This window comes from Leptidea sinapis, chromosome 13 (genome assembly GCF_905404315.1).
Source record: "Leptidea sinapis chromosome 13, ilLepSina1.1, whole genome shotgun sequence".
NCBI lineage: Eukaryota > Metazoa > Arthropoda > Insecta > Lepidoptera > Pieridae > Leptidea > Leptidea sinapis.
The window spans coordinates 8,244,360-8,257,056 of record NC_066277.1 but is presented as its reverse complement, the minus strand read 5'-3'; the positions used below and the strand labels follow the sequence as shown (position 1 = coordinate 8,257,056).

At 34.9% G+C, this 12,697-nt stretch overlaps 1 protein-coding gene across 1 annotated transcript in view; it reads left to right on the top strand.

Moving 5' to 3' along the window:
* LOC126967525 (importin-11) overlaps positions 1 to 7,772 on the top strand; it is a 35,145-nt gene extending 27,373 nt beyond the window's left edge. The window contains exons 18-19 of the mRNA XM_050812034.1: positions 864 to 1,065; positions 2,248 to 7,772. Of these exons, the coding sequence (XP_050667991.1) occupies positions 864 to 1,065; positions 2,248 to 2,352 (307 nt within the window). The 3' untranslated portion in view covers positions 2,353 to 7,772. The remainder of the gene's footprint in view (positions 1 to 863; positions 1,066 to 2,247) is intronic.
* Positions 7,773 to 12,697: the final 4,925 nt, after the last annotated feature.

Genomic DNA, 12,697 nt, shown 5'->3' with positions numbered 1-12,697 from the left:
AGCGTACGGGTCACCTTGTGTTAAGTGGTCACCGCCGCGCAAGATCTCTTGCAATATCAGAGGAATCACAGGAGCGTTGCCGTTTTGAAGATCATGTCGTTTCGTCCCGAAAACTCCGCACAAAGAAGCTCATTCCACAGTTTTGTAGTACGTGGAAGAAAGTTTCAGAAAACCGCACTCTGGAGGACCGCCATATATCCAGATGGTGGGGATGGTATCCTAATTTGTGGCAGTTCTTAACGATCTGTATAGCCGAGTGGTTAGCGATTCTACTAAGCTAGAGGTCCCGGGTTCGACTCCCGATAGGTGCAAGCATTTATATGATGAATATGGATGTTTGTTTTCGAGTCACGGATGTTTATATGTATTTATGTATGTTTTTATCGTTGTCTTGCAACCCATAACGCAGGCTATATATGCCTAATTTGGGACAAGATAATCTGTGTAAAAAGTGTGTCAATATTTATTATACATATATTTATGATACTGAGTTGCTCTTACACATACGCTAACACACACACACACACACACACACACACACACACACTCACACACACACACACTCACACACTCACACACACACACACACACACACACACACACTCACTCATTCACATAGACACACACACACACACACACACACACACACACACACGCACGTTTTATAATATTATTATGTTCTCTAAGTATGTTATTTTAAGGCTAAGAAAGAGCGGAGCCTCCTGGCACAAGCCAAGGCCCTCTTTATATACCTAAAGGGAGGTTCTGGCCACTATTATGGCGAACTTGTTAAAACCAATAAAGAATGTTATTATTTATTTATTTATATTATATATTACTATAATATTATGGTGGGTGTGTAGCGGTCTGCTGGACCCAAGCGGGTCGCGGGCGGCGTCCCCGCTGGAGGGTCGCGGCGGGGCGGCGCGGTGGGAGGCGGGCGCCGACGGGGAGGCGGGGGCGGCGGGGGCGGCCGTCAACAGTGCGCACGAGACACGCCGGCGCCGGCTGGCGGCCACGCACCCCGCGCATGCGCTCGACCTGCGCGCCGTCACTCACCACCAGGTAACTGTCGCGTGTCATGACCGCCTGGTACACAATCTGGATAGATGACTTTGTTGCGCCCATTCTTCTCAGGTCCGAGGCATTCATTTTGGAATGGGTGGTAGTTTTTTGACTTTCAATAAATGATGTCACATCCTATTTTGAATAAAAATATTTGAATTTGATAATAACGGAATAATTGAAAAATCGAGCATGTTGGCTTATGTTGTCACGCATAACAAAACAGGTATACACACTAGGGCGCGGGTCGTATTTGTACTGTAAATAAACCCATGATTCTTCTTCGTCGGATTACTCTTGACAGAGCAGTCGTGGTCACTTCGAACAACGAACGATTCTACGTCAGTTATTCTTGGCTGTTGCTTCCACTGCCGTTGACCCTTTCCTGAACAACAAGTCTATTTATGGCATGCACCCACGTCGCGTGATATGTGCGAAGTATCTGAGGATTCGCACTCTGACTATAGCTGAAAGCCTTTCTTTCACCTTGAGTTCTTCAAGTATCGAGACGTTTGTGAGGCGTTGTGTCTAAGATACTCGTAGCATTCGTCTCCAACACCACATTTCTAGTGCGTCAATCCTTTGTCTCTCTCTTTCATTGACTGCCCATGTTTCGGCACCTATATAGTACCCATGATACTTCACCGATTTACACCAAAACGCAAAATCTATCCGTATTACATTGGATATGAAACATTCCACAAGTGCGCGTTTCACTAAAAACTGTTTGCCCCGCGCAGGAATTATTTGTGGAATTATTCGCCTTCTGCTGTCTTCTCGAAATCCTACAACTTAAAGAACTTGAGTATACTCCCATGTCAAAGTCCTGCAACGCACCTCTTGACCGTTGGTATTGGGGATGTACATAGCATGCGCCATGATACGCCAAATAAACTTAGCGCCGTTTTTTATATTAAAAATTAATAAAATGTTTTGTAAATGGATAAAACTGAATTTCAGACATAATATCGCATATATACTAAGCTAATATTTAAGGATACACTTTGCAATTTTTTTAAATATTACTAAAAGAGGCATGCTGAGTATATTACGCCAGTAAGTGTTATTGCCATTTCTGGCATTTTTTCAAGCTGGATTTCGACTATAAATGTATTAATGTTATTCTATTTTGTATAAAAAACGTCTCCCAGTTTTATTTAGTAATTTAATTTTTTCTTTCAGTTGGAAACGCTGAAGAACCAAGTTGGTCTGGAAACTTACGAGCAACTCATACAGTCCGTCGATAAGGAAACCTTGAAACAAATCAAAGAATATATACCTTTGTAGTTATAGTGGCATCCTCGAGAAATAAATTACTACATGGCCTTTCAACTAATTAAGTCTTCTAGTTGATAATGCATTATATTTATATAGGAAATGTAAAATCGTTTCAATTGCTTTATACTCCTATTTTGAGGAATAATCGATAAAATAATGTTGAAACTCCGTGTAATCGTTTGACAATAAGCTGAGGGTAGTTCTGAAAAATTATGTACTACTTTAGCTTGATGTATAATGATTTATTATTTGGACTGTAAAGTTACACGAGTAATAACATACTTTATATTGCACCTTGTCGGAAAGTGCCTTTGTATTTAAAGTCAAAGTCAAATAAACATTTAATTGGGCGTAAACTAAACGCGCGCTCTTGAATCGTCACTATTGATGTGAGAACAGGGCCGAAAGTGCGTCATTTACTACGTAGATACATTGGTAGGTAATGTTTGCAATTTTCATGCAAATTTATTGCCCGCATATAAATGCGAAAGAAAAAGTTGTACGAAAATCCATTTCTAAAATGTTTTTTGTCTTAATGTTGAATATTTCAACAGGATATTTACACTTTTTATATAAACTGTGTGTCAGTAAGGAAATTATTTTGCTATAGCTAGGCGCTATATATAAGCGCGATTTCCCTACTGGGTTATATGTTGTCTCTCGTGCCTACAAACTGCGTTCTCGGTAATAATATACCATTAATTATTTTGAAAAAATTTTCAACGTTATCTTATTTGATATCCGTCCGCGGTGACTTTTACATTTATATAGTTAGTTGCAGGATAGATACTGTACTTCATACACTCAAAAATTATTTACATCGCAAATATGATAAAAAAATTGCGTACAGCTCTTAGCGAATCATATAGCCCTGGTACGATAGTTTACCTATTTGGACTTAATTTTTTTATGTTATAATATATATCGAAGAAGCGTATGGCTTACTGGATATTTCTTCCAGAATTTCAATTAATTCCGACGGCGCGACGACGTTCTCCGAAAGTAATAAGTTGAGAAGGCTTTTTTCGGATCTAATGTTATGTAAATACCCGCTAAAATAAAATGATCGAAGTTAATTCAACTTCTGTGTTTTAAGCTAGCATCGAGGTAGTCAGTCCTGTTCTATTTGAATAAAAAAAATGAACATCTATTTCAAAAGATTTTAATCCGGCCGAATAAAACTTATTTCGACAATAATAAAACTCACGAAGTAGTTTTTATTACATTGTAGTACTTGGTGTTTTCTTAATTTAAATTGATTATTATCCTAAAGAAGATTAATTCTTCTCTACAACAATAATCAGTGCTTGTAATATAGGTTTGAAAAACATTTAAAAGTTATGTCATAAAAATACGCTAAAATTAAACTTAATCGGAATCTTAGTAAAGGTTAGTTATCTCTTTCTATCTTATGATATTGTGATATGACTTCTCTTTCCTACTATAGCTTTAAATGTAAATTGTGTGCGGTGTCGTACAAAATGTGTTTATCGTATTTAGGTTGTCTAATATTTAGCAGATTAAATATATATTTAGAATTACGGCTCTATATTTTATTTCGCAAACAAAAATACTTCTTCTCAAATGCTAAGTTCCCTGTTAGTGTTTTCAGCCTAGCGAAACACTCGATTGTATGAAACGTGCAGTCATTAACGGATGACTCGTATGTGATCTTGTAAAAAACGAGATCCACTATGTTTTAAGTAACTATTCGTCTTCAAACTTAGCCGGATTATACTTCGTGGCCAATCGCTACACTGTAATCACTACTATTTCAAACTTATATCAAATAACTGCACGTTTCATGCTAAACTAAATTTAAATTTTTATTCAGCCTTTTACGTACCTATCCTTCCTATCATTACACTCTCTTTGTTTTCCTCAATTTCAGTTGTTTTTTTTTTATAACTCAACCATCAAAATGTTTCTGTGTACATAGAGTATATTATGTATTATCTTATACAAAATATTATAATTGTATTTCATATGTAATATTCTTTTTATACTCAAGTATAATAAACCTCCATGATGCGTTCAGGAACCGCACTTACCACCATAAAAATAGTTCTGTAGTACTTACTGTTTTGTCAGAACAAATTTCTTATGTGTAAAAATGTTAATTTTGCTAAATAATAACATCGATTTATCCGATATTTAATATTTTAATTATTTTCATCATATAATAATTAAATTTCATTCCGAACATCTCTGAAAAACAAAGAAATTTGGTTTGACCTCTATTCTAATATCAGTCGAGATGAAATGTCATTTTTGCAAACAAATTTGACAAATTTGCACATAAGTAAGATATCAAACGATATGATCTAAGTCCTAAACTTTATGGCCTTCATTATGTAGAGTCATATTAACTACTATTATATGTTGCTATATCTGAGACTTTTTTGCAAATAGATTATGATTCGGCTCCAATAAACTATTAAAAGTACTTGTTTAATTGGTACATCATCAACCTGTGAACTGGGTGGTTTACACCTAGGTTCGTTGATACCGACTATTCCGTGAGTTATAATATATTTTAAAACTATTTTAACCATACATAACACTACTCCAATCTTTATCTTAATCTGAACAGTACCTATAGGTTTATTTATTGATACTATTCAGCTGATGGGTGAAACCAAACACTCGGTACATAATTATAGGAGAAAAGTTGAAAAAGTGTTCAGCTTATGTAGTAAATAACAGTTCAAAATCCTTCCACAATAGCGGTGTAGGCACAGGGTATGGTATGTGTCACCAACTTATCTGTGAACTGATGGGTGTCGCCATCGTCGTTTCAGTGTTGCTAATTAATTCCAATGTGCACAAAAGTCGGGAAAGTAGATATATTTTATCGTATTGTACTATCGCAATAAAAGACACGGAACACTCGAAAGTAGTAGACACTGACTGAATGACATTTCAACATGGCGACCGTAGTTCCTATTTTTGCTACTTCACAGATAAGTTGGTATTACTCTAAGTAGCAAATGTAGATATGACTAGTTAAAATTTTAATATCATTGTCGACTTAAGTAGTGAATTATTGAAAATTTCAACAACTTACGTTGTACAATAGTACCTACATTATTGCAAAGGATGGGAAATAGGCAATTGCAGGTCGAGTATGAGTTTGAATAAATACGAGACTGGCAAATGCCATTTTCCGCCGAGGCATATATAGAGCTTTTCTCAAAAGAATGCAGGGAAATACAACACACTTTTTTATATTGTACATTAAAGTTGTTAAATTCCCATAATTTTTCAAGTTAATGCCGTTTTTAACATGAACTGAACATTTCAGCATGGAATAAATTGCCCATAAAGTAGATAGCTTTTTAGTTAGTTAGTCAAAAATACTGTTTCGAAGAAAATGTTCGATTTTTTCTCGTTTTTCCAACTCATAAAATTTTCATATACTTTCATGTAATTTTCTTTTGACTTCGCTGGAAGCAGGTTTTCCATTGCCAATTTGACTTCTGAGGGCCTACCATCAACTTTTAATAAGCGTTGCGAATCTGATGCAGTTCAGTTTAGGTACCCAAACTGAATCACTAAAATTCGTACCATGAATTGCCTTTTACTGAATGGCGTTTGGATCGCTTATAAAGAATGAACGAAATAAAATTGTGTTTCGAAACCTAAAATGATATGATTTTAGCGGTTTTTTTGCGTAGAAAATACTAAAAATACATTTTTAAAATGCGCAATTACGTCAAATTATAAACCATTAAGCCCTTTTTTATACTTATTAAATAATAGTAATATAAATAAATATAGTTCTTTGAATTACAAATTAAATGTTTTCATATGTGTTTTCGTAAAAATAACGAGTTATGAACGCACCTCCATTGATGTTCTATTTGACAGGACCACAGAGTACATTTTTTTTAAATCGTTCTTGCGAACAGGCTATAGCCCGGGCCCTTACTGCCCCGTCTTTAGTATTTTAATTTTTGGTATTTATTTTCAGTATTTTGTTTTACAAAGAAGTCCAATAAAGTATTCTCATCTCATCTTTAATCAATAAAATTTTTCTTTTCTATGTTTTCACTATTTTTAAAAGTTATTAACAACACGATTCACTTTCCTCTAAGGAAGTAGCAACGTTTTTCAAATCGGTCACTTTGACAAATTAGCTATCCAGTATAGGTTGAAATAACACCTCATGGTACGATTGAATGAACGAACTAAATCAGTTTGCGATTCAGTTGATATCATTTTTGACATTCAATTGACTACATTGCGATTTAATCAGTTGATTTGACGTCAACCTGAAATAGATAGCTCTAATCTCGTCGTGGTACGAAATAGCAAAGCAGTTCATTTTAGGTTGTCAATTGAATGGCAATAAGAGTTCATGGTAGGCCCCCTGATCTTAAATCTGGTAGAGTACAATCAACCTCCATTTCAATCTCAGAACCGTTGGAACACATTTTAATTATTATTTAATTTATATTTAATACATAGGTATGTAAATAACAAATCAAGACGAATTTTCAGCTTTGCCGCCAATTTTTTTTATTATCTGTGCCGACAGGCAAAATCAAAGAGGTATGCCAAGAATGACAAAAGAGATCCGATCAAAGAGTATTTAATAACCCCAGCACGCCGTTTCATACTACAGTGCAGGAGCGTTGTAATGTTCAAAATTCAAAAAACGCTCCTGCAATGGATTTGATTTTCCTTGTCCGAAAATCCGATACTTCGCGTGTTCTTTTTTCGAAAGTAATGACAATATTTCCATGCATGTTTGAGAAAAATGTAGTAAATATAACCAACCTTAAAGAATTATAGGGAAACGTAGGTACATCTAGAGTGATTAGTATTATTTTACATTTAGAGCTTCTTTTAAGATCTACCCTGATGCTTAAGTTAATTTAACACATTTTGACGGACACTTTTTCATATACACACATAATCCTCCTTGCCTCTATCCTCCATAAAATAACGTCATTCACTGTCAGAATGCGTCCCAATTAGGTATCACGTAATGCTTGTCCTATAAATTATTTTCTCTTGTTTTCAGTTTTTTTTCTACTAACCTATAGTTATATATTTAAATTAGCCAACGGGCATATAGCACGACGAAGCTGCAAAGGCGCTTTTTATACTTTCTCTTTCGTATTTTTAATAGAAAATATCCACTTATTTATATTGTATTAACGTTATTTTTTAAGTATATGTACTGATCTATTTAATATAGCGTCAAGAAAATTATGCCTTTAGATGTACAGTTAAATCTGCTTTAAAACAAACGCTTTTGCCATTACACGGCAATAAATCTCTGCGAAATCATATTCGTAAATTTAAATATATTATAAATACACAGTTGGTAACATGTATAAATAATTATTTAACTAAGAGATGGCAAGAGTTGTTTTGGATTGTTCCCAATTCTAGTTTGTTAAATACATTATAACAAAATACACATGTTTTATTTTTTTATTCTACCCTCAAAGGCGCCCCACTGTAAATCGTACATACATATTATGTAGTATAAATTATACTGCTTTTATAAGTATTAAGTAGTTTATTATAACTTTATGTTTGTTCCTGGTGTTAACATTATGGTTATGACGGTTTGAAGCAAATTTACTTATAATGTATGTTCATAGGCTCATGCCTATGAACATACATTAGATTATCAGGAATATATTGAGAAGCAACGGTCAAGTTGTTAGTTTCTTTAAATTTTACTCTCAATGATTCTTTAGGACCTAGATTATAAATAGCCCTCTTCTGCAGCACAAATATTGTATCAAATATCGGCAGCGTGGCCCCATAGCAATATACCATAGGATATAATACTATGGAAATAGCTAAAGTAGTCGCGCCAGTGAATTTTCTAATCTTTCTGACCGCGTATGCTGCAGAACTAACTCTGTACGCCAAACGTTCAATATGGGGACCCCATTGTAATTTGGAATCCAGAGTAATGCTAAGAAATATAGCAGATTCCACCGGTTTTATCACCTCTCCGTTTAACAAAACATTTGCATTTACATTTTTGACATTTGGTACGGTAAATTTAATGTATTTAGTTTTCTTGCTATTTAACATTAGATTACTAGCGCTTAATCAGTACACGATGTCAGACAGAATATCGTTTATTACCCTAAGGGAGCTCGTAAGCTTTTTAAGGAGATTTCAAAAATAGCTATTTTAGGATGATTTTTTTAAATTATTATTTTTTTATGCACATACAACAGTATCTAACTACATGGTTTCCATGGTTTTTGTGGTGGCCAAGATCGACTCAAAATTATCATTACATATTAAAAAACAAAGTCCTCCGCCGAGTCTGTGTGTCTGTTCGTGATAAACACAAAAACTACTGCACCGATTTTCATGTTGCCTTCATCAATGGATAGCGTGGTTCTCGGGGAAGGTTTTAGTATATATTGTATTAAGTTTCTATATACGTTAACGATATTTGGTGTCGGAAAAAATTAAGCTATTTGGGAGCTTTCTACGAAAACGCTGTTTAAGACCTTAGAGATTTAACAATATAATGTATGGTATATCTCGTATGCACCAGTGATGTAAAAGCTGTTTACACAAATACGCTATTTTAAATAAATTTGATATTTAACTCTTACGCCATGTTGCGCCACCTTTTTGCGATACAACGCTCCCCCTTACCGTCTTGCCTACTACAAACAAGGAACGGTATTTGGAGGGTAGAATTCAGAAATACGTTTATGTTTCATTTTATCGCGTAACCAAAAATGTTTCTTCTCAAATGTTAAACGCCCTGTTATTGCTTTCCTCGGTCTACTTATCGTATTAATTAATCGCTGTCAATTTCAAGTTTTTTTTAAAGGAAAACTTCTAACATCCAAATATACCTGTGTACATAAGAGTATTATATGTCATACAAAATATAATTGTATTTCATATTTATTTATATGTAAAAGGAAAACCTACAGCTAATTAACGATTTTCACATATAGAAACAGAGATAAAAAGAAAAGTACAGAAAATCGCAGCACACACAGTAAGCTACAAAGTATGACTTAAACACATTAACAAAACAACGAGAAGAAATAGTATATAAACCAAGTGAAATAATTTTTAACATGAAGAACTGGCAATCTCTTAGCCATACGTACAGACATATTAAAAACGTCAAACGATGATGAGTCCTGAGCTCTAGAGTTGAAGTTGTTACTCGCTCGCCATATAAAGGAATTTTGTTTGAAATAGGTGGATACTATGGAGAGATATAGGAGGGATTAAACCGGAATAGGAATGCAGGTATTTTGAGTTTAATTTTTTCTATAAGGATAGGACAATCAACTGCACCAGAAGCGGTTTTGAGCAGGTAAGTATTATTCTTTATATGTTGCTATATCTGAGACTTTTTTTTTACAATTATTTTATGTTTCAGCCCCAATATACTATTAAAAGTACTTGTTTAATTGGCCCATCATCCTATGAACTGGGTGGCTAACATGTAGATTTGTTGATACTATTCCGCTAGTTATAATATTTTTAAACTATTCAACAATTCAAGAGCTCGGTGTACGGGTCTCAGTGACCATCACCGTATCACATCACAAAATAAACCTTTTCAATTTAACCACCAGAAGACTCCAACTTGAGCGTTAATTACGAAAAGAAACCAATGTGTCGTTTCACTCGCCGAGTATCCGAATACTGGGTTTCGAAATTTCGAGCGATTGACAGTTTTGAGGTCACCTGGAAGGCAAATTAGTTTCGATGAAAATGCAGACTATAAATACATCAAGTCAATACTTCCAGGTGGCATACATTCTAGCGCTCTGCAAAGTCCAACCACTTTTTTTTTCTCTCATTTCTGCTCTGGTTAACCTCCGTATGATGAGTACCGACCGCGTGAGACGCAGAGCTGCAAATTTACGGGGATCCAACGAACAGCTCGATCCGCAATATATCAATATTCCGCAGAGCTGTTTGACCTGTCTCCTGCCGCCGAATTCCTCCGTCGTCAGACGCCACAAACTTGGATATAATGCTCAATATCTGGATGTGGATCACCTCTACAGTGTGGTGTTCAAGGAACTTTCTGCTACGTTCCGTTTTCTGGTACAACCAAATTGTAGAATGAGCTTCGTGCACGGAATCCTTAAAGAACATCTAAATATTTAACTGTATTAAATTAAAGAATAAATTACGAATAGTGACACAATGACTAAAATTCAAACAGTAATCTGACACAACGCCCTAACTCGTAAACGGTTGCGGCGAAAGCGTGTTGACTTTTTTTGAGAGAAGGAAAATACATTTTCTTATTGAAGACCCGGAAATAGGGCCCATATGTCAGGCTCGGGTGTAAACACCCCCTATCGACTGAAAACCTCCCCTGTTCTGACAGCCCTTAAAGGTTTTTCAGCGAATCCGGGCGGGGGCCTTCGGGGCCGAAAATGTAGTTCTCAGGCGCGGGGCGTCTCAGAAGGAGACTCGAACCTCGGACCGACTGCTCGCTTGGCTAGATCGAGAGATCACTAACGATCTAATATATTTGTTAGTCCAATGGACTCTAGGTTTGAAAAGACTGTGTGTGTCGACGCCAGGGAGAAAGCGCCTTTTATAGACATCTTCACTTACTCCTATCGAGTGTCTGCAGCTAACAATATATTTTTTTGTTCGTGTCGATCACAGCCTCAAACAAAATTTTCGATTAAAATTTTTTTTAAGACCATAACCAATAAAGCACAATCTTTTTCATTTTTAGAATCACATTATTTTGATTTCAGAATGCCCTTAGTGTAATGCGGTAAAACCTTGATCACGTGACTCTGCACCCGTCATTCTGTTACTTAACATGAGACTAAAAATGCAATGGCTCTAATTGCACTGACAGTATAAAAGTTTTCAGCAGTGTTAGTCTGATCCTCAAAAACAAATTGCACTATTCAAACTGCTGCTTGCTGATTTACCAACTCAACTAACTTTGTTCATTGATTTTTAGTTATTTAACTAGCTGGCTTAGAACTAGCTTAAATTTGAATCTTAATATTATATAATATTCGAACAGTTTCGCGTGAGTCTTGGATGGATTCCAAGATACATAACACATTCCCATTAGGGACCGAATTTTGAATATCGCTTAAGTAGAGTGTAACTTTAGGCATATTATATTTTAGATGGATAATAAGTTAAATAAGCCTTTCCAAATGCATTTCTTGTTAAAATTTTGGTTGTGTGGGTATCTATTTATATAGATACTTACTATCTATGCTTTAAATTCATTCATTCATTCGCTAATAATAAAACAGTCGCTTTCTGGCTAGTATATCTAAAGCACACAATTTTGATGCGGTTTTTACTGCAATAAAATGAATAAAAAACCGTAATGACAAATCTCTGACAGTTACGGTCGACTAACAGTAACCACTTCTTTCATTTAAATTTTATTATCTTTATCCAAATAATTTTGGGCATTAATGTAGATTATTAATGTATTTTACAGTTTATCACGCTATTAATAAAGATGAAGATACATAAGCTAAGAAAGTCCAGACATTCAACTTTGCGGGTTTAGAATTATAATTAAAATGGCCATAAATATTGTTACAACTTAGAAACTTTAATTTTTTTTTGGAATTCTTGTGGAGATTAATTTACAATAATGGAATGGGGTGTTAAAGAAAACAAAATTGCAGTGATTTATTAGTTATTGCAGGAATTTCAAAAGCTAGATATCAGTCCGAATAAAGTAGACGTGAAGCTTGGTCGTACAGCTTATCGTCGATATACAAGATTAGCCCTCAATCTGACTATTCAAAATGCTTGCTGAACCAATACGCAGTACCTACAGGAATATCCTTTTCACCGATGAAAATATTTTCACAATTGAAGAGCACTATTTACACCAAATTAGATGGAAAAGTGTACGCTCATATAACATAAAACACAAAAGAACCGCGTCATTGCTGAAGAGGTTGCGGAATAGCCCTAACATCATTGCTGCAAACCATTGCTAGTCATTACGATGCGCCAATTATAAAGGAATTTATGTGGCTTTATGTGCCTGTTTACTTATAATTCTATTCTAACATAATTTATTAAGGACTTTGTACTAACAATTATGCAATTCCTTTTCTGAAATAAGTTTATATTATTTTTAATATTAATTTATCTGTTTATGAACCACTTCTACTGATTATATAGTTGACTGACTGTTTTTTTGTGCTAAATTGCTTATATATTTCTATAGCTATTGGTTACCTATAAATAAACAAATAATTCTCGAGACAAATTGCCTCAAGTTAGTTGTGTAAATTAAAGACAATGTTTAATTAGGATAGTCTCAACTGGCCACCACGCAGCCCCGCGCCCGCTACAGCTACTTATGATTAATAACAAC